Source organism: Myotis lucifugus, unplaced genomic scaffold (genome assembly GCF_000147115.1).
Source record: "Myotis lucifugus unplaced genomic scaffold, Myoluc2.0 scaffold_195, whole genome shotgun sequence".
Classification (NCBI taxonomy): domain Eukaryota; kingdom Metazoa; phylum Chordata; class Mammalia; order Chiroptera; family Vespertilionidae; genus Myotis; species Myotis lucifugus.
This window is the reverse complement of record NW_005871243.1, coordinates 1,230,714-1,256,196: the sequence shown is the minus strand read 5'-3', so window position 1 is coordinate 1,256,196 and position 25,483 is coordinate 1,230,714. Positions and strand designations below refer to the sequence as shown.

Below are 25,483 nucleotides of genomic sequence, written 5' to 3'. Positions count from 1 at the left end.
GAAGACTCCACATTTAAACGTAACACATGGCTGCTTTATTCTTCCCTTTGGTCTCCCTGCAGATTATTGAGGCAATCTCAGGAGAGGAAGAGACACAGGCCACCCAAAGCTGTACCCCCTACTTCAGTCAGCGCATCTCCATGTCCCTAAGAGGGACTCAGTAACTGGTGTAGAGAACACGCTTCAGAACAAGAGCCCCTGTAAATGTGCCGATGCTTAGCAAACGTCTCTTCTCCAATTTATCGTTCCAGAGCCTGTGGACACAATCCCATCAGCCCTAGGAGGCCAATATGCACTCGTCGGAGGAGCTCTGGTCTGTAGGTAAGTGGAAAAGGAAGGCCCAAACCTATGGGCCTTGTCTGCCTCCATATTTGGCCACTCAGCAGTTGAAAATGAGTAGAGGCCAGGTGATAAAATGTGATGACCTAAAATCTTGGTGTAAATATTTGATTCCCTAAGTAGAAAACTGGAAACTTCTAAAAGAATATTAAATTATTGAATGAAAACACACAAAGAGAATCCTCCTAGATTTGATTGGAGCTAAAAAGGGGAAGTACATAAGGTGCACAGGCAATGAACAGCTTGGATGGCATTTACAATTTGGTAATTCCACATTATTTTAGCTTTTTATTGAATATCCCTTAAGTAGCTGGTTTGAAATGTGTATCACTTTTGTGAACTACATTAAAAATCACTTGAAGTGACCTCAAATGTGTTTTTAACTATATTGTTGCAAGCAGAACTGAACAGTGCCAAAATGATTTTTAAAACCCATTCCTTGCCCTGGCCAGTTTTGTTCAATGGTTAGAGCGTTGGCCTGTGGAATGAGGGTCTCGGGTTCGATTTCCAGTCAAGGGCCTGTACCTCGGTTGTAGGCTCTGGCCCCAGTAGGGGTGCTGTCAGGGCACGTGTGGGAGGCAACCAATCAACGTGTCTCTTTCACATCTATGTTTTTCTCTCTTCCCCCTCCTGCCTCCCTTCTACTCTCTAAAAAATCAATGGGAAAAATATCCTCGGGTGAGGATAAAAAATAAATAAATAAAACCCATTCCTTTCAGAATCAGGTCTATTTACCAAAAATATATCATACAACTTTTACGTTTGCTGCTTTAAGTTTATTTTATTAAAAATAATTTGATTGCTAATTTCATTCAGAACAAGTATTCAAAGAATATATCCCTGGTGCAGGCATATTTTTTTTTAAAATATATTTTATTGATTTTTTACAGAGAAGAAGGGAGAGGGATAGAGAGTTAGAAACATCGATGAGAGAGATCAACCAGCTGCCTCCTGCACACCCTCCAGTGGGGATGTGCCCGCAACCAAGGTACATGCCCTTGACCGGAATCGAACCTGGGACCCTTGAGTCCGCAGGCCGACGCTCTATCCACTGAGCCAAACCGGTTCGGCAGGCATATTTTTAAAATTAAATTTATTGGGGTAACATTGGTTAATAACATTATATAAGTTTCAATTGCACATTTCTATACGACATCACCTGTATATTGCACTGTGTGCTCACCATCCAAAGTCTGGTCTCCTTCAATCACCATATATTTGACCTTCTTTACCTTCTTCATCCTCCCCCACCCACTTCCCCTCAGGTTACCACCATCTGTGTCTCTGAGTTTGTTGCTTTCTGTTTTATAGCCTACATATGAGTGCAGTCATATGGTTCTTATCCTTTTCGATATGATTTATTTCACCTAGCAATATTTTCTGATGTTATAGATGCAAAATGAATCTTTAGTTTTGTCACATCCCCAAAGGACTGTCTTCTGTTCCTTTTCCATATTCTGTCTTTCCTTTTTGCTTTTCAGTCCTGTGAGGCCCATGTTCACTGCTGTGTTTTCTAATGAGATGATTATTTTTATCTTTAACCTGATAATGCAGCCAGTTACATTATTGGCTTATCTAACATTGACCCAAATTTGCATCCCTGGAATAAGTCCAGCTTGGTAATTATGCATTGTCTTTTCAAAATACACGATTGGATTCAGCTTACTAAGATTTTGTTTCAGATTTCTGCTTCCATATTCGAGAGGGAGACTTGCCCGTGATTCTTCTTTCTCCTACTGTCTTTGTTGGTTTTAAGGTCAGAATCATATTAGCCTCATAATCTAAATTAGACAATGCTGCTATCCTTCCTCCTTGCCACTTCTTGTTGTCCAGAATGAGCTTATGTAACATGGAAACTCTCTTTTCCTTAAATGTTTGGTAGCATTTACTTACACAGTTGACTGGGCCTGGTATTTTCATAGTGCAAACATTGGAAATATTGATTCCATTTCTATCATAATTAGAAGCAAATCCAAGGTTTCTACTTCTATTACTTCCTGAGTCAGACTTTGCTCAATGGCATTTCTCTTGGTATTTGCCTATTTAAAAATAGTTTTAAAATGTATTGGCATGAAGTTGGCCATGAGATTCTTTTATTTTCCTTTTGATCTGTTATACTCATTCTTTTTATTATTGCCTTTTGTTTTATCTCTCTATTTTATTCTTAAAATTGTTAAATGTTATGCATTTAATTTTTTAAGAACCACTTGAAGGATTTATGATCTATCTTTGTCATTTAATCATTTTGGCTCGAATCTTTATTTGCCTTTCTTTCGTGGGCTCTATTCTATTTCTTTTTTCTGACTTCTTAAATATAATGCTTAGATGATTACTTTTTAGCATTTCTTATTTTTTAATTGAATAGTTTCAAAGGTATATAGTTACAACTTTAGCTGCATTCTACAGTTTTGATATGTAGTGTTTTCCCTATTACTTAGTTTTAAATATATTCCAATTTTCATTGGAATATATTTCATTTCTTTTTTAATACACAAGCTTTTTAAAAGTTTATTTTAATTTCTCAAATTATAGGTTTTCCTACTTATCTCTTGACTATTGATTTTTTGGTTGTCAGAAAGATGTGTTCTATATAATATTAATTTATGAAGCTTGCTTGTGGCCTACCAGGTGATCAATTTTTATAATTGTTCCAAGTGTTCTTAAAAAGAATTTGAATTGTCCATTTGTTAGATGGAGTGTCCTTTTTAAGTCAATTAGAATTGTCAAATATGTCCTCATTTCCTCTATGTCTGTACTATATTTTTTTGTCTATCCAACTTGCCAATGATTGAAAGGTGTGTTAAAATCCCTCACTATGAAGGGGAATGTCAATTTTCCTAATAGTTCTATCAATTCCTCTTTGAGTTTCTGTAATTTAAAGGCTACACATTAGGTGGATGGAAGTTTAGAATTTATATCTTCTGGTGAAGTGCGCTTGACGATGTAATGATACTATTCTCTAGTGATGCTTCATTTTTGGGGGTTCTTAAAGTCTACCCCCAATTAATATAGCTATATAATCTTTCTGTTGCTTAATATTTGCCTACAGTAACTTAAAATTAAAATTTTTTTCCAATTACAGTTGACATATAATATTATGTAACTTCAGGTGTATAGCACAGGGATTAGACATTTATATAACTTTTGAAATGATCACCTGCTAAGTCTAGCACCCATCTGACACCATAGATAGTTATTACAATATTATTGACTATATTCCCTCTGCTGTACTTTATATCCTTGTGACTGTTTTTATAACCGCTATTTTGTTAATCCCTTCACCTTGGCAACCATCAATTTGTTCTCTGTATCTATGAGCTTGTTTCTGTTTTGTTTTGTGTGTTTTATAGATTCCACATATAAGTAAAATCCGATGGCCTTTGTCTTTCTGTGTCTGATTTATTTCACGCAGCATAATACTCTGTAGGTCCATTCATGTTATTGCAAATGATCTGGACACTAATTATGTGTTGCAAAAACACACCGTAATATTTGCATTTGTAATTTGGGAATTGTCCACTGGAGGGGGACCGGAACCAGGGGCATCTGCCAACAGAGCCATTAGAAGATTTGCTTCCTTTTTTTTTTCTTTTCTGGTGACAACTCAAAATTTGAGATATAGAACCAGTGCATACTAAAGGCAAGCATCAATTTTACAAACACGAGCTTGCCATTTTTCTTCCTGGGCAGAATTTCTTTGCTTTAGTGCAACGCAAGGTACTATTCAGCTTTGTAATATCCTCAAGTGAATGTGATCACCCAACCCTTTAAAAAGAATAGTTCTAGGAATCTGTCTTGCTTATGTTCTCCCCCGCCCCGCCCCCGCTTCTTTTCCAGGAAAGTTATGATCACATCTAGTTAGACTGAAATGCAATTATTGAAGGCAGCCAGTAACATCATTATTTGGCATTTCATGCTGAAATAGGCAGCCTAGATTTTTCTTCTCCCTTTGCTCATTACCTTGCTTCCCATGGCGTCGCTGGCAGTTAAAGCAAAGGTGAAGACCAACAATTCTCCCGTCTACATTTCTAATGCATCCAGCCGTAGTGTTGAAAACAACAACCAGAAATGCTCAGACCTGCCCAAGATCTTCTCTAAAGAAAACGCAGACTGCATTCTTACCAGTAAAGAAATGAGCATGAATTGTACCCTCTTCTAAGGTGGCTTTGGAAATATTCCTCCAGGCCTGACTGGTGTGGCTTAGTGGTTGAGTGGCGACCTATGAACCAGGAGGTCACAGTTCAATTCCCAGACAGGGCACATGCCCTGGTTGTGGGCTCGATCCCCAGTAGGGGGCGTGCAGGAGGCAATCAATCAATGATTCTCTCTCATGATTAATGTTTGTATCTCTCTCTCCCTCTCCCTTCCTCTCTGAAATCATTAAAACTATATTTTAAAAAATAGTTCTCCAGGATTTGACATGCTGCCTGGCTTGGCAGAAGTAATATCTGTGTGCACTGTGCATGTTTTAGAACGTAAAGGAAACATGTAATGCGGAACTGCTTGTGACTGGAAGCTCAGGCGCTGCTTCTGCAAAGCCAGTACTGTCCTTGCCATGATGGTGAGAGGACTAGTGAGACCTGGGACCCCGAAAGCAGGGTGTTTTCTCTATGTTGTTTCTCAAACTGCATGGACAGAGGATTAAATCAAATCAAAGAAAATGTTCGGAAGCAAACTGCTGCATAACTAATCTCTCCTGCTTCCAAGGGTGCATTGTAAAGAAAGCTACTGCTGATCAAAGGAATGGCTAATAGATCTCCAAAGCTTTTTAGAGGTTTATTGCTTGCTAATTTCTTTAACAGATTTCTTTGAATAAGTCGGTAAAAATGCCCTTCACATAAAAGAGATGGCGAATAATCAACTTTGAGTCTTTGAGTGTGTTACTCAGTGCCTTAGTTTCTTTATGTAACAGGATGTGTTGTGTGTAGGGGGGGTGGGAGGGATGTCCCATGATTTCTAATCCTGCTTCTTGAACTTCAATAAGATTCATATCAGAGATTCACATATAAATTCTGATTCTGGTCCTAGCTGGTTTGGCTCAGTGGATAGAGCGTCGGCCTGTGGATCAAAGGTTCCTGGGTTTGATTCCAGTCAAGGGTACATGCCTCAGTTGCAGGCTCCTCCCCGGCCCAGGTCCTGGTCAGGGCACGTGCAGGAGGCAACCAATCAATGTGTTTCTCTCACATTGATATTTCTCTCTGTCTTTCCCTCTCTCTTCCACTCTCTCTAAAAAATCAATGGAAAAATATCCTTGAGTGAGGATTAAAAAAAATTCTGATTCTGCAGATGATCTGGAATAGCCTGAGATTCTGCATTTCCAACAGGCTCTCAAGTGCTGCCCGGGCTGCTGGCTCAGGGGCCACACGTGGAGTAGTGAGGCTCTAGGCTGCATCCCTGATACTTTATGACCTTGTGATGACTTAGTTAATAGCAATCCTACTTCATATTGATGATTCCTATATGAATGATGATTCCTTCACATTATAAAATCCTATGAAGACCACTTTTGGAGTAAAGAAACCCCTGGACAAATAAAGACCATAACTATTAAGGGAATGGGCGAATGACAGCTTCAGTAGAGCTGGACCAGGATGATGGAGGCAGAGAGGCAAGGTGGGGGGCACATATTGGGCAAGAGTTTGAAGAGCAGCAGATAAGACCTGCTGACAGATCAGATAGGAGGTGTTAGAAGAATGGGGAGTCAAGGCTGATGCCCAAAGGTTTGGCCTGATCAACTAGTAGAATAGAGTTCCTATTTACTGAGCAGAGGCAACCTGGGAAGAGCTGGTGTGGGTGTGTGGGTAAAGCAATCAAGAGTCCAGTGTTAACTTAAAATGCCTATTCTGCATTCAGATGGCCATAGCCAGTAGACTGCAGGGGTCTGGAGGCAGCAAGGAAGCCTAGTGCTGGAAACCAGGTTCCAGAGTCATCAATGCATACATGGTATTTTCTTCAAAAAAATTTTTTTGAAATTTATTTCAGAGAGGAAGGGAGAGGGAGATAGAAACATCAATGATGAGAATCATTGATTGGCTGCCTACTGCATGCTCCCTACTGGGGATGGAGCCTGCAACCCAGGCATGAGCCCTGACTGGGAATTGAACCATGACCTCCTGGTTCATAGGTCAGTGCTCAACCCCTGAGCCACACAGGCTGGGCCATACATGGTATTTTCATTTATCATCTCATTTAAAGATGAAAATATCCAATGGGTTTGGTGATAGGATTATCCTCACTTTACAGATGAGTCGATAGAGGCAGAGAGAGGCTGGGTCACTGCTTCACAGCCACGTGATCACCACGCGAAGCCCAGCAGGCTGTCTCCAGAGCAAGGAGGGATCAAGGACCAAATACGTCCGGCGTGGTTAGTGATGAGGAGACCATGACATTGTTGAGAAGTGTCAGATAAGGGGTGCAGGCAGAAGGCAGACTCAGGGACCGAGCAGCCAACCAGACCTGAAGCATGAAAATGCAGGCACGTCTGGTTTATATCCCGGTCTCTTGTGAGTTTGTTCTCCAGATGCTGAAGGACTTAGGGTTGCTGTCCATTTCAGTTGCTGGACCTGTAGGGCTGGACAGACTTGGGCTGGATGGCCCTGCCGTGTCTCTGCTCGTTGTGAGGGTCCCCTGGCCATCGCACTCTTTAATTTGGCTCTCCAATGGCTCTGTGTGCATTGACCTGAAGGGCAGTTTTCCCCGCGTGGTGCAAAAGAAGCCTTACCCTCGCTGTGTGCTTTCGCAGATGTGGGCAGGCTTGGAAGGGGGCCCGTGCTATTTAGGAGGGAGGGTCATGGGGGAAGCTAAGCATGTGCTGCCTTCAGGGACTCACAGAGGCACAGTCCTAGCGAGACAAGGGGCACACGGGAGTTCCTAGAACTGAGGGAGGGGAAGTGATACCGTGTCAGACAGCCACCGACAACGCAGCTGTGGGATACCGTTTCCGGTCTGGAAGAGGCAGGGCAAACAGTCAGGTGGGAAACCGGTCCAAGGGGCACATCCCCACACTTTCCATGCAGAGCCGGGCGGGGTCACCTTGAGGATGCACTCAGCCCAAGTACATGACTCAAGTCGGTACATGCAGCCTCACTAGATTATGAGCGACCTGAGGACAGCATTGGTGACCTAGGTACCTCTGCAGGTGATGGTAAATGCTCCAGAAATTTTTTTTTGAATAATGGAGTGGAGATTAAGCAATGACCAGTATTCACATTAGAGAGCATTGGCAAGATGAATTCCTAAGAGGCTCATTGTGTTTCCTTAAACTCTACTTTAAGAGGCAGCTTTTTCTTAATGTTAGCAAGCAATATATGTAGTTAGCATCTAATAATTATTTTAGAAATCATTGTAACAGGGCATAAGTCATGGAAGAATAATAGTGTGGTGAAGGCGGGGGTGGGGGACAGGTGAGGATGGGCCGGGGTGATGGGGGGAAAAGGGAACATCTGTAATACTTTCAACAATAAAGACAAATTTTAAAAAAAGAATGTTTGGCTAGATTGCACATACCAGAGACTTAGTTTTCTCTGCTGGCGAGGAGCCACGTGTGAGGTCCCTACTCCCCTCCCTGGCACCACCCCCCACCTGGTTCGAGTACTTGAGGTGTAGCCTGGAGTAGCTTCTCCGTGGCTTTGCTGATCTTGCAAAGGTCAGGGGGGGAAACGATGCATTAACAAAAGGTCTGGAAGTGACTCCTAAACCCCGTTCTGTTAAGCCCATAAGGCATGCGAATGCAGGAGACAGAACTCAAGGAACAGTGTAGTCAAATCACTGACATCCACCAGCCACGATGCCCTGTTTCTCTGCAGAATGCTGAGCACTTGCCCAGGTTGAATTCCAGGGTGAGCAGAGAAACCAGGGGCCTGGACATCGACTTTCCCTGCCCCCTGACTCAGGCTAATGCGATTCACCTTTGAGTCGGGACCTGATTTCCCAGTCATTCCCTCACTCACCGCTGTTGCTGCGTTTCCGTAGGTCGTACCCATCTCCTGGCCCGTCGGCTTCTTCAGGAACCTCCACCAGGTCCGAAGTCTTGGAGAAAAGAGGGAACAGCATGGGATGAGCAATGTCACATCACTGGGCCAACTGAACAGAGGTTTCCATGTCTGAATATCGAAGGTAGAATTTGCAGGACACTGTCCTAAGAATCCAGTCACGGCTGTCTTGTCTGCCTGGCCAACTTCAGAGGGTGTGTGTTCCCTCTTGGGCACCGTCCCTTTTTTCAGATTGCCTCTCTCCTCGGGCCAGACGCCCCCACTTCTCTCTGCCTGGCTCCATAAAAGAGGAATTTCAGGGGCCTTGATGGAGAGTCACACTTCGTAAACATTTTATGTGTATCTTATCAGAGGAGGGCAAGGCTCCCTTCCTACCTCTCCCAGTCCACTCTAGAGCACTTTAGTGCCAGTCTCCAGAGACTAACTTTTATGAACAGCAAATACATATCTATCAACAAGTGAATCTAAAAATCAAGTGAATAAAAAATCTGATGAACAGAGTAAACTGGTGAATATAATAGAATCAGGGGCATAGAAAGGAATGGACTGACTATTCTCAGGGGGGAAAGGGGTGTGGGGAGTGCGGGAAGAGATTGGATAAAAATTGTACACCTATGGATGAGGACAGTGGGGGGGGGGGGCGTGGGAACTGGGTGGAGGGGAGCTATGGGAGGAAAAAAGAGGAACAACTGTAATCTGAACAATAAAGATTTAATTAAAAAAACAAAACAAAAAAACCCCAAAAAACTCAACTTGTCTAAGGTTTTTCTCAGCCATTCCTACTCTCATAACACCTCAGAAATAAGAAATGTCACAGGGTCTCCAAGTCCTCTGCATCCTGCTCCTTTGAAGCTCACTGTTTCTGAACAAAAGCTGCTATTGTGTTAATTTTATGAAACCGAAGACTGTTCATAAACCAGTCAGCCAACTCCCAGGCAGTGTTTTGAATTTGGTTTCAGCAGGCCTTCCCCAAGCCATCAAACCTTTTATATTCTAGAGCACTTGAAAGCCATTAAAGGAGACATAACGATTTAGAAACAAGCCAGGCAGTGACTTCCCGACAATGTGAAGCAAATGCCTCTCTAGTCCTGGGAGAAAATCAACCTGTGGGCCCGAGCTCTGCGACGTGGGAATATGTTAGCTTGCGGACATAACACCGCACAAACGGCAAGAGGCTGAAATGCATTATGATTTGCCCCTGCAGAAAGGAAGCAAAAGCATTTTAAAGTACCAATCAATCGTTTCTGTTTTCTTCCATCGAGTCCAGTTGGACTCCAGGGAAGGAGTGAAGTGACAGATACTTAAGCACAGTTGGATTTATCTTGGTCTCCCTGCAGGTCTCAGAACAATGCCGTCACAGAGCAAAATTCCAAGAAATCTTCCCTGATGGAACCAGTGCCAGGAAGCGTAAGTGGACTGTGATAAATGGACACCTTATTGACATTCAGAAAACGATGCTCTTTGCTCCTAAAACCAGCCTGTAGGGTCCAGACATTGCTAGCAACAAAGCTATTTTAGACATGAAAGGGAACCGGACAAATGGGCTCTCTGATGGTCTTGCTGCTTCTTGGCTTGAGCCCAGAATGTGGAGGCCGAAATGGCCATTGCCTGCTGGGAGTGCATCTGAGGCCTTCTCCTCCCACAAGGGCAGGGCCATGGGGTTGCTGAGGTCAGACCATGTCTGGGGAAGCCTTTCTGCTCTTCCTTCCCGGTTGGCTTTGCATCTGCCTTCCACACAGGCCAGCCTCAGGCGGGCATGGGGGATGCATGAGCTGAGAGGGGCTGAGGATGTGGTGGCTCACCCCAGAGATGTGAGAAAGGCCTGCTCAGGATGCAGGGCAAGGTGAGTGGACAGAGGTCTCCCTGCTCTGGCCAGCGCTGTCTGTGCTTTTCTTTTGGATTGCTGGGTGGTGTCCACACAAAGTCTTGACATGCACAGAGCACTCTTTCCAGCGAGGTAAAACATAGGAGAGGGGCGTGGGGGGGGTGACTGTCCCATGGAGAGAAGCCCCCCTAAGTCACAGGTCAAGCCCCTCTGGGGAGGGTTTTTTGTGTGTGAATCCAAGGGTATACCTTGCCTTAGAGAGAAAGGATTGAGGAAATGTGAGAAATGGCTGTATTGTTGAACTGGGATGGAGCTGGAGGGAGAACTGGGCACAGCTGGGACTTCCTGCTTCTGCCCATTGTTTGAGTCAAACCTTTCTGTGTTGTTCACATGTTATCTAACATTGGTGGGGGTCGGGGGAGAGAAGGAGTATACAGAAGAGAAAGTCAAGGAACATGAAGCCAAGAGCGAGGTCTTTGAGGGGGAAAGTTAAATGATTCCTGGGTGTTGGCAACAGAAAATTAACCTTCAGTGGCCCAAAGCCCTTTGGGTTTCCATTTGGAGGCTGCCTGATTCACAACAGCCCAGCTCTCATGATGCATTTAGGTGGAACCCACAGACCGCAGTGCCTGAGCCCCACCCTGCCCAAGGGCACCAAGAGGACAATTACAGAGGTTCTGTGAGGGGAGTCCGAGCCACTGCCAGAGCTGCTCTTCTTTGTCCTCTGAGCCAGGGAGGTGCCGAAGCGGAGGGCCTCGTAGACAGGGTCCACCTTATTGCCACAGGCTGCAACGGAAGAGAAAGCTCATCTGAGAGAAAGGTTTCAATTCACTGTCAGGAATGCAGCCAATCACCTTTCACATATCCTGGACCGCATCATGCATCACCTATTCCATGCACCTGAGAAGCAGGTGCTGCTCAGACCCACTGCCCCCTGGGAAAATGGGGCTTTTGAGGTCAAGCTTTCCTCACATGTGTGTCCCCCATGACAAGTGCCCATTTGCTAGGGACCCCGACTACATCTGGCACCCTCTGCTCCCAAATGCTTCCTGATGGATTGATTTTCCTCTTTTTTTTTTAATTCATCCCCCAGACTCCAATTTCAAGGTTCTTTCCAAAGATCAGCTTTACTTCCTCAAGTGCGAAGTGAGGCTTTCCCAGGTATGAAGCCTTTGAGACCCGAAGTTTGCAGGAGGAAGCAAGTGTTTTTGAAAGATTTGGACATTCCCAGGCTTCATGAATTGTAATGCAAAACATTTTAGTGTATACATTTTTAGTATAAAACTTGCCACTCTGCTCCCTGAAAGACAAACATCGATGTAGAGATTTTGTTAGGGAGAGAAAAATAGAAGTACACTGAAGGATATTGTTAAAGAGTAAATTCAATGTCTATAAATATAAGGCATTTTTTTTGGTCTCAATTGAAGAATAGCTGATATTCACTGAGTTCCTTTCAGGCATTGGTCTATAATTTATATTTATTTTTTACAACAATTTTAAAAAACAGTCATTACTATTCTCATTTTGTAGGGTTTGACAGGGTGGGTAGCTTGTGCAGACACACATTGGTCAGCGGGGAAGCTGGGACTTGAACCAGGTCTGTGGAATGCCGTACCCCCTGCTTTTTCCACTCCATCATGCTGCTGATGGGTGGGGTAGCATAGCAGCAGCCTTTGGGATTTGGGTGTTGTTTGAGCTTCATTAGGGAGAGGATGCATATTCCTGCAGAATTGGGTCCATCTTATCTTTCCCTTCCAGCAAAATACACAGACAATCATGACCCCATCAGCCACCAAACAAACGCACACACACACCCCATGGGTTTTGCAGTCCTGGGAGAACAGCAGCCATGAATGCTGACATTGCTACTCAAAACCCGGCTCAGCCCATCAATGTCCCAACTCACCAATGGGCATAACTTCTTTAATGCATCCAAATTGTTCATGAATGAGCAAGGGGGAGCTGTAGTAACGCCGAAACCCCTTTGGCTGGGGAGAGAATGAGAAAGAGAAGGGCTTAATGTCGCTGATGAGAAGAGAACCACATAAGAACTCTAAACATCAAACCAGTTGATTTTTCTAGGGGCATCTCCTTGTCTCCCTTCAAGATGTTGACTTGTGCTACCGTATACCCTTGGAGGGTGTCAATAAGCAAGCTACACTCCATCCAGAAAGCGAGCCTCAGCCCTGCCCTTCCCTGTCCTGCTTCTTCCCTCTCTGTGGCCCACTGCAGCCTCCCTTGTGTCTGGGATCCTCATTACCTCCCAGGATACCATGGACCATTATGCCTTATTTCACTACAGCTCATTATTGTGGTTGGTTAAAATCAGCCTCGGAATGGGAAAGCAGACGCTAGGGGTTGGCTTAAAGGCCTTTCTATGTCTGATTGAGCTCTACCAAGAACCATCTGCTTTGTGTTCTAGATTCCATTCTGTTTTCTGACTTCTCATCCATGGTCTTTGTCTTGACTTATGGAAATAACCTTTGGAGGAGGAGATAGGGTTTTAAAGAAGAGGACATTGTCAATTACAGTAAGTTGATGAACTCTCTAAGAACCTTGACTTACTTTATTCCAGTATTGAAAGAAAACGTAGTGGCCCAGCCTTTACTAGAATTCCACAGTCCTCTCCAAAGTTCCTGGCAGTGGCATCTCCTTTGTTTGGACATTGCCAGTGACGGAGGATGGATGGGGGAGCTCTTGCTAACCCTGGAGGTAGGTCTTTGGTGACTTCATCTCTGACTGTTAAGACTTGGTACATACTGATCCTAGGTCTTTCTTTCTGGAGCCACAGAGGACAACAGAATCCCTCTTCTGTGTGACACGTCTTATTATTATTATTTTTTGAAGTTAGCTGTCATGCCCTAAGTATCTCCAGGGTAGAAATTCTTGGTTCCTTCTACAATTCTCTGGCCATCCTAGTTTTGAAATCTCTGGGTTGCTTTTGAGTGATGTGTGGCACCAGTGCTGAATGAAGCCCACACTCTTGAGATGGTATGATCAGTCCAGAATGGGCCAGGGACACCCAACCTCCCTTGGTTGGGCCACCATGAGTCTATTAAAGTGCTGTAGATTTTTATTACTTTCTCCACTTTGGGGAGGGTGGTTAATCTCTATCCTACTTATGACTCCCACTGAGCTGTCAGCCAATTAAGTACTAGAATGACCAGCCACCCTAGTTTGCCTGGAGCTGGGATATGGTTCCTAGGGTGCTTAACTTTCACTTCTAAAACCTGGAGAGTTCTAGGATGTGGGACTTCCTGTGCTAAAGCTAGGACAAGTTGGTCACTATGTGGAGCATTCATCCCTTGGGCTGACAATGCTCCTCCTCTGCTCTGTCACTTTGCCAACCAGGAAGCCAAGCTGGCAGACCAGGGGTTCTAGGGCCGCCTTCCTGGTGGCCAGTTCTCACGGGTGCTGCAGAGAAGGAGTTTGAATGGAGTGATCTCAGGGGCAGGCCCTTACCAGCTTGCCCATGCACCGCTGGGGTGCTAGGCCATCCATGCACTTGTGGTGGATGCTCATCTTACAGGCTTTGCAGCGTAGTCCGTGCTTAGCATTTGTTCCTGTCAGACATACAGTGAGCTTTGGTTAGGATACAACCTGCCCTTTTCTGGTGACTAGTATGAAATCCCTGGGAAAGTGATTACTTCCATAACCCAGGGAATTCTTTTCTATGACTTTTGCATGAACCTTTCAAAAAGGGCAAAATATTATGGTAGATTCTTTTACCTTCCCCCCAATTTCTACCTAAGGTGTTAGCTTTGGTCTCCCCCGCTCCTATTCATTACTCTAGAATATCTTAGCTGCCTCCACTTTCATTGTTTTCTCAATTCAAGGCAGCAAATTCCACTTTCTTCGCTCTTTATACAGGTCACCTGTTTCTGCTCTTCTGTATGTGCTACTGAGTAGTATGAGTCCTGAATGATTTGGTGGGAACCCACTTCTAACTTTATCTCAGGCCAAACCCCTCTTGTTCACTTTGCTCTAACCACGTGATCTTCTTCAGGTTCCTTGAAAGCACAAGCTCTTTAATGCCTTAGGGTCGTGGTCGGCAAATCGCGGCTCGCGAGCCACATATGGCTCTTTGGCCCCTTGAGTGGGGGTCTTCCACAAAATACCGCCACACTCATGGGGCCAAAGAGCCGCATGTGGCTCACGAGCTGTGGTTTGCCCAGCTGCAAGTTTGCCGACCACTGCCTTAGGGTCTTTGCTCATATTGCCCTATAAGCCTGGAATGCTGATTCTATCACTTTTCACTTGTCTTGCTGCTCCTCATCCTTCAAATCACTTGTCATTTTTTCAATGAGGCTTTCCTGGAAACATTCCCCTTCCATTGTCTAAATGATCTTTTTTCCTATTATTCTTTTTCACAGCACTCTGCCACAGTATTTCTAAAATCACATTTATTTCTTTGAGAGCTTGTTTCTGTCTGCCTTTTCCTCTGGACTGTGAATGCAATGAGGCTAAGTTTGTCACTGTATAACCAGCTCTGAGTATGATGGTCGATGTATTACATAAATTAACAAACAAATCCTTCCATAGTCACATATGTATTAAAACAGTGGTGCCTGATTTAGATAATAAATTGAGGTTGATTCATGGATGGCTTAGAGATGACATTCAAGAGCTGAAAGAGGACTTGAAGATCATTTATATGTATGAGATTATTTATTTATTTATTTTTAAAATATATATTTTTTTCTTGATTTCAGAGAGGAAAGGAGAGAGATAGAAACATTAACGATGAGAGAGAGAGCCATTGATTGGCTGCCTCCTACATGCCCCACACTGGGGATCGAGCCAGCAACCTGGGCATGTGTCCTGACCGGGAATTGAACCATGACCTTCTGGTTCATAGTTCAATGCTCAACTGCTGAGCCACACTGGCTGGGCTGTATGAGATTATTTTGCAGATATGCAGCCTGGGGGTCTAAGCAGTGGAATGGTTTGCCTCAGGTCAGAGAAGTTTCTGCCTGGTTTCACTCTTTCACTGCGTGACCCAAATATTTTCTCCTTTTATTTGGGTTGCTTCACCTACGTGAAGATGTGCTTGGTGATAATAAGGTGATAAAATCTGACATTCAGTGGAAAAAACTGGACAAATGTTTGATTGGGAAAGTCCCTGGAAACCCTTCACGAGGTAATACCTGAAAAACCCTTTCAGGAAGGACTCATTTAACACAAAGCATGTCTGCTGTTAGAACCACAGAAAGTCAAAGTGATGTATAAACACATCATAAATTACTGGCTATCTGTGCTTGTTCATAAATAGTAGTTGGAAAATCTTTTTTCATTTTCGAGAAGAACACCTTAGCTGAAAGACTGCAATGCTTTCAAAAGGCTAGACTTCCAAAGAAATCACTTATTTTTTGTTTTTGAATTAGGGAAAGCTATTTGTGCCCTTTGTGAAAATGTAAGTAAAAGCATCAAAGAAGAGAGTTATTTCATTGTGTGTGGACTCTGAAATAGCACCATTATATATTAAAGAATGTTTTCCTTCAGACCTGAACACCATAATTTCAGTTTTCCTTGTCTGTTCTAACACAATCTGTTTTGTACAAGTCAGACCATCAGCAATTCTTTGGTTTTAGGTGTTCCAATTTCTACTCTGGAATAACAAGAATGATTGAAGAGGGAAGCTTGTATGCTGTGGCTCAGAGAATAGTTCAAAAGAATAACTCACATTTGAAGCAAGATATGGGAAATCTGTGGTCTGACATGTGCTATTAATAGTTATCACCATCACAAAGACATCACTGAACCTAACCCTATGCCTCAATAGAGTGAGAAAAACAGGAATTTAAGTTCAAATCTGTCTTATGCTGGCTCTTTAAACGCAAGAAAACTATTAACATTCCTAGAGCCTCAGCTGTCTCTTCATAAAATGATAATAGTATTAGCTACTCTCAGGGTTTCTAATAGTTATAGTGTTAAAATATATGCAAAGGGGATTGTAGGGGTTGAAATACTTGGAGACATAAAGATACCACTGGACACTGAGTAAACATGATAGAATGACCACATGGTTTTCAACACTTATTCATACCAAAAGTCCATTAAAATTATAGCCCACAATTAAAAATGGTATAAATCCCAAATAACAAGATTACTGGGAAGAGTAGCAAAAATAGAAGAGAGTTCAACATATATTTGGAAGACAGAGATTGGAGGAATAGCAATAAATTTAGCAGAAAAGAGGAAGATTGGATTTTCCAACAGCATCTTGAAAAGTAGAAGACCATGGATCTTCAAAATCTGTGAAATTTAAAAATTCTGAGAGAAGATAATTTTCAACCTAGAATTTTATATCCAGTCCAATTACCAACAAGTATGGAAGCAGAATAAACACCTACTCAGATCTTCAGGGATTCAAAATATTAACTTTCTATTTACCCTTTCTTAGAAAACTAATGAAGGATGTGCCTTAGAAAGATGAGGGAATGAGTTAAGGAAGAGGAAATTGCACATCCCATGCACAACAAAATAACTGACACAGAGAAGTAAATAATATGTCCACCTGAAAACTCTGAACTAGCTCTAGACAGGTGCTGCAAGATGAGATAAGACAGACTTGTGGGAAAACATGGAACAAACTTTGAAGTTTATTGATGCTTTTGAGGTTTCAATATTGTAATAGATATGGCATTTGACAGCTATATGGGAACATTTGAAAAAAACAATTATAGGTGCATGAAAGTCAAGAAAATGGAAAGGGTGATTTTTAAATTTTTTTATTGATTAAGGTATTACACATGTATCCTTATCCCCCTTCCCCCAACTCATGCCCTCACCCCCCTGGTGTCTGTGTCCATTGGCTAGGCTTATATGCATGCATACAAGTGAAAGGGTGATTTTAAATTTGAGGAAATATAAAATCCATGTAAGGAAAGAAATATAATCACAGTATAATGCTTGGATCAGAAGATTGCAATAGTCACAATAGTGTATAAACTATCTAGTGAACACAAACTTGTGATCAAACTACTTGGGAAGATGAGAGCAAGGGAGCCAAGATTGTGATACAACTGTTTTGGGAAGGTGAGAGTGAGGAAGAGGGAACAAGTGAGAGGGTATTGGAGGGGTGAGAGCTGAATTCTCATCTATTGCAGAAAACCAATAAATATTTGGTTAATCAATAAATAGTAGTAGAGCCCTAGCCAGTTTGGCTCAGTGTATAGACCAGTGATGGCGAACCTTTTGAGCTTGGCATGTCAGCATTTTGAAAAACCCTAACTTAACTCTGGTGCCGTGTCACATATAGAAATTTTTTGATATTTGCAACCATAGTAAAACAAAGACTTATATTTTTGATATTTATTTTATATATTTAAATGCCATTTAACAAAGAAAAATCAACCAAAAAAATGAGTTCGCGTGTCACCTCTGACACGCGTGTCATAGGTTCGCCATCACTGGTATAGACAGTGTCAGCCTGCGAACCAAAGGGTCCCTAGTTTGATTCCAGTAAAGGGCACATGCCTGGGTTGTGGGCTCGATCCCCAGTAGGGGTTGTGCAGGAGGCAGCCGATCAATGATTCTCTCTTATCATTGATGTTTCTATCTCTCTTCCCTTCCACTCTGAAATCAACGAAAATATATTTTAAAAATAGGAGTAGAAGCACAGCATTTAGAAATATTGAAATAAATGTTAGAAAAAAACCAATGAAGTTGAAAGTGGTCGCTCATTGGAAGTTAGTCTGGGTTATAGGATAAGATCGTTTCTATTGTAGAATTTTCAGTACCATTAGTACCTTATTTAAACTAGCCTCATGAACTACTGTGACAAAAAGAATATAAGTCAAGTTGCTGGAAATTGGGTCAAGTCAATCCCTTGCAATAATGTGGCCCTTGGTATATGAAGGTCGGATTACAGGCTCCACTGCGCTAGAGCCCAGTACAGACCCTTGAAAACATGCAGAAGGAAAGTGCAGGAGACAGAAAGTTCTTCCCACAGCTGACTCTATCTCCACGCCCTCTAAGCTGGGGATTACTCACACAATCAATAATGCATTAGGAGTCAAGGCCGCAAATGCATTAGCCGATATAAGTGCACACCGCTGTTCCTAGTTTTGATATGCTCTTATTCATGGAGTTATTTTTTGTTTTGAAAATGACATTGATGTCATAAGGGCCTTTAATAAAAATAGTTTGCTCATCTTGGTTGAATCTTTTAAAAGGAAGAGTGGAGCTGGAGGGGAGAAGTACAAATGGAAGAATACAAAAGTACAAAGGCAGGGCAATTGTTCTACAACTTGTTACAACTTCCATGCATAAATTGTATTACATGTGTGTGTTCATACCTGGATATGTGTGTTTGTACTTGCATACATGATATATAAAGAGATCATGGCGGGCTGGAAGAAGTCATCAAAATGTTTAGGTGTTAGTCCTTAGCTCTGAGACATTGGACAAGGCACTTGATTATCTGAGCCCGAGTCTCCCCATCTGAGAAAGGGTGTCATGAGCACAAAATGGGAAACCCAACGGGCATAACTCACTATGCCAAAGTAAGCGGTGATTTGGCTGGAAGGTGTATTATCTGAATAGTGACTTTCCCTGAGAACATGATTCCCAGTTCCTTAAGGCTTACCCGGATGTTTTAAACTCATGACTGGATCAGGCATGACCCATGTAGAGCACAGTCTACATCCTACTCTCCTGCGTGTACCAAATCCCAATCCCTCCCTTATAACTCAATTTACAAACAAGTAGGTTGATCCTTGTTTTGTAAATTATGTATTAATGTGATAAGTTAGCTGTTTGGCCTCTAACAACCTGAGGTAGATCAGAATAAGTTCAATTTTTTTTCATATTTATTGATTTTAGAGAGAGAGGAAAGGAAAGAGAAAGAGAGAGGGAAGAGAGAGAGAGAGAGAGAGAGAGAGAGAGAGAGAGACCTCCCAATGCCTTCTTTGAAAAACACCTATATTCCAGGAATGTGAAGATTTTAGCAACAGAATGGAGGATCTCTACAGAAGAAAACCCTTCAACAAGGCTGATCTTGGACGTTAATTTAGGCAGATATTTTGTTTTTGTTTTGTCTTCCTTCTGAGGAGTTAGACTAAGAGTCAGAAAAGTTTCTGTAAAGGGCAAGAGAGCAAATATTTTAGGTTTTACAGGCCACATGGTTTCTATGCTGTTAGAAAAGAGACATAAACTTTTTTTTTTGCAAAAAAGCCCGTTACCATACTAATGTAGGTCTTTCTGAAGAGTGAAGAGGGCTACCCTTCCCTGTGTGCCCTTTTGGCTCACAGAAGGTTTCATAGAAATCAACCTGTTCAACCTACAGTTTCCCATCTCAGTTGATGGCAATATGATTCTTCTAGTAACTTGGGCCAGAAACCTCGGCAGCATCCCTGTTTCTCCCAGGCAGCCCATGTGCAAAAAATCTTGCTGGGTACTTCCTTCAAAATATATCATGAATCTGGACCATTCTCAATTCTTCCCGCTGTACCGTCATCTCTTACCTGCATTACTGTAATAATAGCCTCCTAATGGTCTTTGCTTCAATCCTTGCCCCCATTCCAGCAAAGTCTGTTCTTTACATAGTAGCCAGAGCAATCCTTTGTAAAGATAATTAAAGTCTTGTAGTTACTTTACAGTGCAAAAGCCAAAGTCCTTACAATGGCACAGGATCTCTGCCCTCCTTTCCTCTCTGCTCTTCATCAATTTTGCTGCATCCCATGCTGGCTACCTGGCTGGTACTTACACACAGCATGCTCCTGCCTTAGGCTTTGCTCTACTTGTTTCCTTCACTTGGATGCTCTTTCCTCAGAGTTGTCTCATCTTCAGGTCTTGCTCAGACTTGGTCTTACCCTGACCATCTCATGTGATACAGCAACCTGCCCCTGGTCTAGGGATTTCTGATCTTTCCCACCCTGCCTAAAATTGTTCTTCTTTCCACATTACCCATCACTGTAGAAAACTCCATCCGTCCATCCATCCATCCATCCATCCATCCATCATCCATCCATCCATCATCCATCCGTCCATCCATCCATCCGTCCGTCCCTCCGTCAGCCATCCATCCATCCGTTCCTTCCATCCATCCTTCTGCCGTCCCTCTATCGTCCCTGCCTTTGTCTCCCCAACTAAAAAGTCAACTCTACAAGGGCAAAGATTTTTCCCTGGTTTGTTCACTGATGCAGCCTAAGTGCTTAGAGCAAAACCTGGCCCAGAGAGATACCCCATAAATATTTGTTGAATGAATTCCTATTTAAGTTGGAAAGAAGACCGAGATGCCTGATGTTACTAGTACTCAACACGCTATTATTAAATAAGAAAAGAAAAAATAACCATTGAAGGGATGCCAATTTTCTCCAAGTAGTTCTGTAAATATACCAGAATTCTAGCTGACATCTCAATGGGATTTGGGTGGGAGACTTCACAAAATGATTCTAAAATTAATTTTGAAGAGTAAATACTTGAGAATAGCAAAATATTTTTGAAAAATAATCTATTATAAACCACAATAATAATTAAACCAGAAAGCTATTGGTGCTGAACTAACAAAATAACCAGTAAAGTAAATTGAAAATCTAAAAAATATACTTAAGTATCTTTAAGAATTTAATGTTTGATAAAAATGACTTTCAAATCAGCAGTGAAAAGCAGAATTATTTAACAGATATTGATGAGTCACCTGGTAAATTATTTTGGGAAAACACTAATTCATAGCATATTCTGAACAAAAGTGTGGATGGCTTAAGAAATTTACATAAAAGTTAAAACTATTATATTAATTGAAGAAAACATAACATCAGCTTATTTATTCTTGAGTAGAGAAGATCTTCAAAGTAAGATTTTTATGAGAGAAAACAATATACCAAAAGGTTGGTAAATTTGATTATATAAAAATATATTCACTAGTACAGATAAATGGGGAAAATATTTGCCTTATAAAATTAAGGGTATTATATTGTAATATATGAGATTTATGAGCATTTCTTTCAATTTAAAAGGAAAAGATAAATAAGCCAAAAATCTATTGTCCAAGATATAAATTGAGGGCTTATAAAAGAAACTGAATTGAAAGTTAAGCGTTCAGTGCAGCAATTTTCAATCTTTTTCATCTCATGGCACACATAAACTAATTACTAAGATTCTGTGGCACACCCAAAATATATTTTTTTGCTGACCCGACAAAAACAACAGGTATACTTTTGATTCATTCACCTGAAATGGCTATTGTTATGTTGGCTGTTGTCATTTTTTTTATTTGAGAATCTAAGGGAAAAGAGGTCAGTGCCCCTCACTAAACAGTCAGGTATTGCATATTTTAAAAATTCTTGCGGCGCACCGGTTGAAAATCGCTGATTTAATGAATGGCAAATTTAATTAGTAATCAAAGAACTAGAAATGAAAACAGCAAGATATCCATTTTTTTTCTACCAAATGTACAAAGATGAAAAGTAATGGAAAAATAACTATACGTAGTTGGATGTGGGGTACGGGTGCTCCCAGACACTGCTGCTGGGATTAGAAAATGGTACCATTGTTTTCAGGTCACTTTGGGGACATGCATCAAAAGCTTTAAACATGTGCATAATTCTTTGATACAGCAATTTCAGAATTGGGTCTTAGGAAAATAATTAAATATGTTTGCAAAGGCTTAACTACAAAGATATTTACTTTAGCTTTGTAAGTAATATTAGGAAATGGGAAATGACTAAAATATCACAGAGTAAGGAAGGTATTAATTAATGAAAGTTTGGTGCACCCACAAACAAAATACTTTTTGGCTACTGAGATAATTTTTTACTTAATAATAACTGACATAATATGATATTTATAATAAAATATTAAAGTGTCAAAATCAGGGTTAAAAACAAAACATTTAGAAAACTCTCATTTAAAATGAGCATATACATGCATGTAAAAAGGTCTGGCAGGGCACATGAATAATATTTCTATCTGGGTTGGTGGGATTATAAAAGCTTTTTAGCTCTTGTTTTTGTTTATTTGTATTTTCTCATTTTCTAGAAGGAACATGTTTTCCCTTCGTAATAAGAAATAAGAGACTACATAGTTTTGAAAGGAAGTGTTTTCACTTTTGAAGAATTATCAAGTCATATTGAGAGGAGTCACTTTGGTGGTTTTGATTTTGGAGCTTCCGTTGTTGGGAAGGTGTGGTTGGGTCGGGAGTCCAACAGCTTAGGAAAACAAAAGGTAGCAGCAACTCTCCTCATCTCCACTTGCCGTGACCTAGGACTTGGGGAGAGTGCTGTCCTGGACGCCATGTCCTGCCATCATTCAGCGTGGCCCGCTCCCCCTCCCTCACCCCCTGCACGGCCTGTGCCCTGTGCGTGCTGACACGCTCAGCAGGCTTTGTTTTCCTTTCCTGGAACTATGTCCTTCAGGGCTGGGCCTTCCTCTGAGTTACCCAGGGAACATTCTGTAGCAGAATGGCAAACTGCAGACTTCACAGACGAGGCCACCTCCATTGCCTCTGATTGACAAGGGGAAAGTGCCCATTTCTCTTTATTTTTGCTTCAAAATGTAATAGACAGTTTTCAATGCTTTATAGATTTCAGAGAACTTTTATTTTTTAAATCCAAGTTTTCTGAGCAGATTTTTTCAGTCCCTACACTATGGACATTTGGGGCCTGGGAATTTTTTGCCGTGTGTGTGTGTGTGTGTGTGTGTGTGTGTGTGTGTGTGGAGGGGCAGGCTGTCCTGTGCCTTGCAGGATGGTTGGCAGCTGTTCTGGCCTCACACTTGATGCAGAAGTACCTCCTCCTGAACTGTGACAACCCAAAACATCTCCAGATATTGTCAGATGTCCCCAGGGTCAGGGTTGCTAGATTAAATATAGAAAAGTCTAGTTAGTCCAGCCAGCATGGCCAGTAGTTGAGCGTTGACCTATGAACCAGGAAGTCACAGTACCATTCCCGGTCAGGGCACATGCCTGGATTTCAGGCTCGATCCCCAGTGTGGGGTGTGCAGGAGGCAGCTGATCAATGATTGTCTCTCATCATTGAAGTTTCTCTCTCTCTCCCCCTCTCCCTTTCTCTCTGAAATCAAACTATATTTAAAACAGAAGAAAAGTCCAGTTAAATTTTAAGATAACAAATTATTTTTTATTCTAAGAATATCTCAAATATTGCATGAACCAATTGTATCCCAAATACTGTCTGTGACACACTTATACTAAAATGTTATAGGTTGTTTTTCTGAAATCCAAACTTAATTATTGGGTGTCCTATCTTTTTATTTGCTAAGTCTTGAACCCTTATCTGTGAAGCAAAATTGCCCCCGGTTGAGAAACGGATGTAGAGCAACAATTATTTTTGGCTCTCTTTCATGCTGAGGGAACTGAGGCTTAGGGAGGGAAGTCCGTGGTCTAAGGCCACTGGAGAAAGGGTGCAGAGATGAGATCTGAGCCCAGGAATCCTGATTACAAATTTCCTCTTCCTTCTTGTACAGGAAAGAACTGCCCGTTTTTATTCCTGAAAAGATGAAAACTGAGAGACTGTCACGAGTAGGGCCACTTGATATGGGGACTGTGCTTAGGATCACCAGGAATGAAGAACCTTCCACAAGCCCTAACACAATGATTCCTTCAGGTTAGTGTTGTTCCACATTTAACAGATGGAAAACTGAGCATCGGAGAGTTTAAATCATTTAGCTAGTACATGGGTAGAGCTAGAATTCTAAAGCAGATCTGATTTAATCCACTCCTGACATTGTATCTCTGTTTGGTGTTCTTGCCTGATCCCCCCCCCCCCCCCCGCAATCAACTAGGTTTGACTGAAACCTTTTCTGATAGCATCTTTGATCCATCACATTTGAACATTAGGGATAAAAGAACGAATTGGTCCAGAACTCCTTTTAAATGCTATTTCAGAACAAAGCCAAGTAGTGAAACCATCTGATTTGCCTTTTGGATGTGGTGCCTTCCATGTGAGGAGTCTACCAAAAGAACAGGGAGGAAGGCGGTGGTTAACTGGGATGGATTTGTAGGCTATCTCACCAGCTTTTGAGAAATTAAGAGCTGACTCTGTTACATTTTTCTTTCAAAGAATATATGGCATGTTTCCATTCTTTGTCCTCAATGGGAAAGTACTTCTAAGAATTATAATGAGTTTGGTAGAGAGCGGTGAGCTCCTATTTATCCTCTAATGCCCCACTGAAATGCCACATTCATTATGGAACTTCCATATCTTCGTCCTCAGATAGAACGACTGTTCCCTCATTGAGGCTTCCCAAGCACTTTGCATATACCTTGGTTCAGATATTGACATGTATGAACCCATATATTTGTTAAGTATCCCATATTTATTTTCTAAAAAAAGGAAGAATAAAATGAATATCTATACAAGAGACAAAATTAGAAATCTTATAAAAATTTAAAATTAGCTATTTTCTCTGTTAATTCTCTTTCTCAGGTACCTAAGGCCTTCTACACAGTTCTTAGGGGCTTTCTGACTTAAAAGTGGAACAGAATTGATTAGGAAGATACCTTGGTGCCTTGAAACTTGAAGTGGGGCCCATAGTCCAGCATCATTGACATCACTGGAGACCTTGTAAGGAATGCAGAGTCTTAGGCCCCGAGGCGGACCCACTAAGTCAGGGTATGCATTTCACCAAGCTTTGCAGGTGATTTGCATGCGTATTCAATTTCTGAGAAGTCCTACCTTAGAGTTCAGTAGCCTAGGAATGGCAAATACACAGTACAGGTGTTGAAGAAGCCTTTCATTTTGTGTACATGGCAGACATCACTAATCAATCACAATCATTTCCTCACTGGGCTATGGTGCCACTTTAGAAGCTTCTCTGGGCAATCAGTGTCAACCAGTTAGTGTGGAAACCAACTGGCCCTCCCAGATATAGCTTCTCATTTTGCAGATCAAGAAACTGAGGCTCAAGGAAGCAAGGTGCTTTGACAAACATTACACTGCTCCTCGGTGGCAGAGCAGGAATGAAAATACTAGTGTCGGGCCTCTTGGGCTAATGGTCTTCCCACTGCAGCCTGCTGGGAAGGTCAGCAAAGCTCAAATCAGGGTTTACAATGACCCGTTCCTCACCACCCTGAAAGGACCCTAGGTGACCTCATACTGCAAAGAGCTGGAGCTCTGGAGTTAAAGCAATACAGCTTAAACTGCTCCCAAGCTTCAGATATCACTCAATAGTTAGAAAGTTTTCTGCAAAAGGGGAAAAAGGGGGAACATATTTTCCATCACACTTGAACTCTAGTCATGAGACCTTGATTAAAAATAACCCATCCTATCTCTCCCCTGCTATGAGTTCAATTGAACAAGATGGTTTCCAAGTTTTCCGGGAAATTCAGTAATATAGTCATTCGCCAGTGACTTGAAATGCTATCAAG

At 41.9% G+C, this 25,483-nt stretch overlaps 1 protein-coding gene across 1 annotated transcript in view; it reads right to left on the bottom strand.

Moving 5' to 3' along the window:
• STAC (SH3 and cysteine rich domain) overlaps positions 1–25,483 on the bottom strand; it is a 97,057-nt gene that overhangs the window by 26,215 nt on the left and 45,359 nt on the right. Inside the window, 4 exon segments of the mRNA XM_006097093.3 lie at positions 8,289–8,367; positions 10,826–10,941; positions 12,062–12,143; positions 13,618–13,718. Of these exon segments, the coding sequence (XP_006097155.1) occupies positions 8,289–8,367; positions 10,826–10,941; positions 12,062–12,143; positions 13,618–13,718 (378 nt within the window).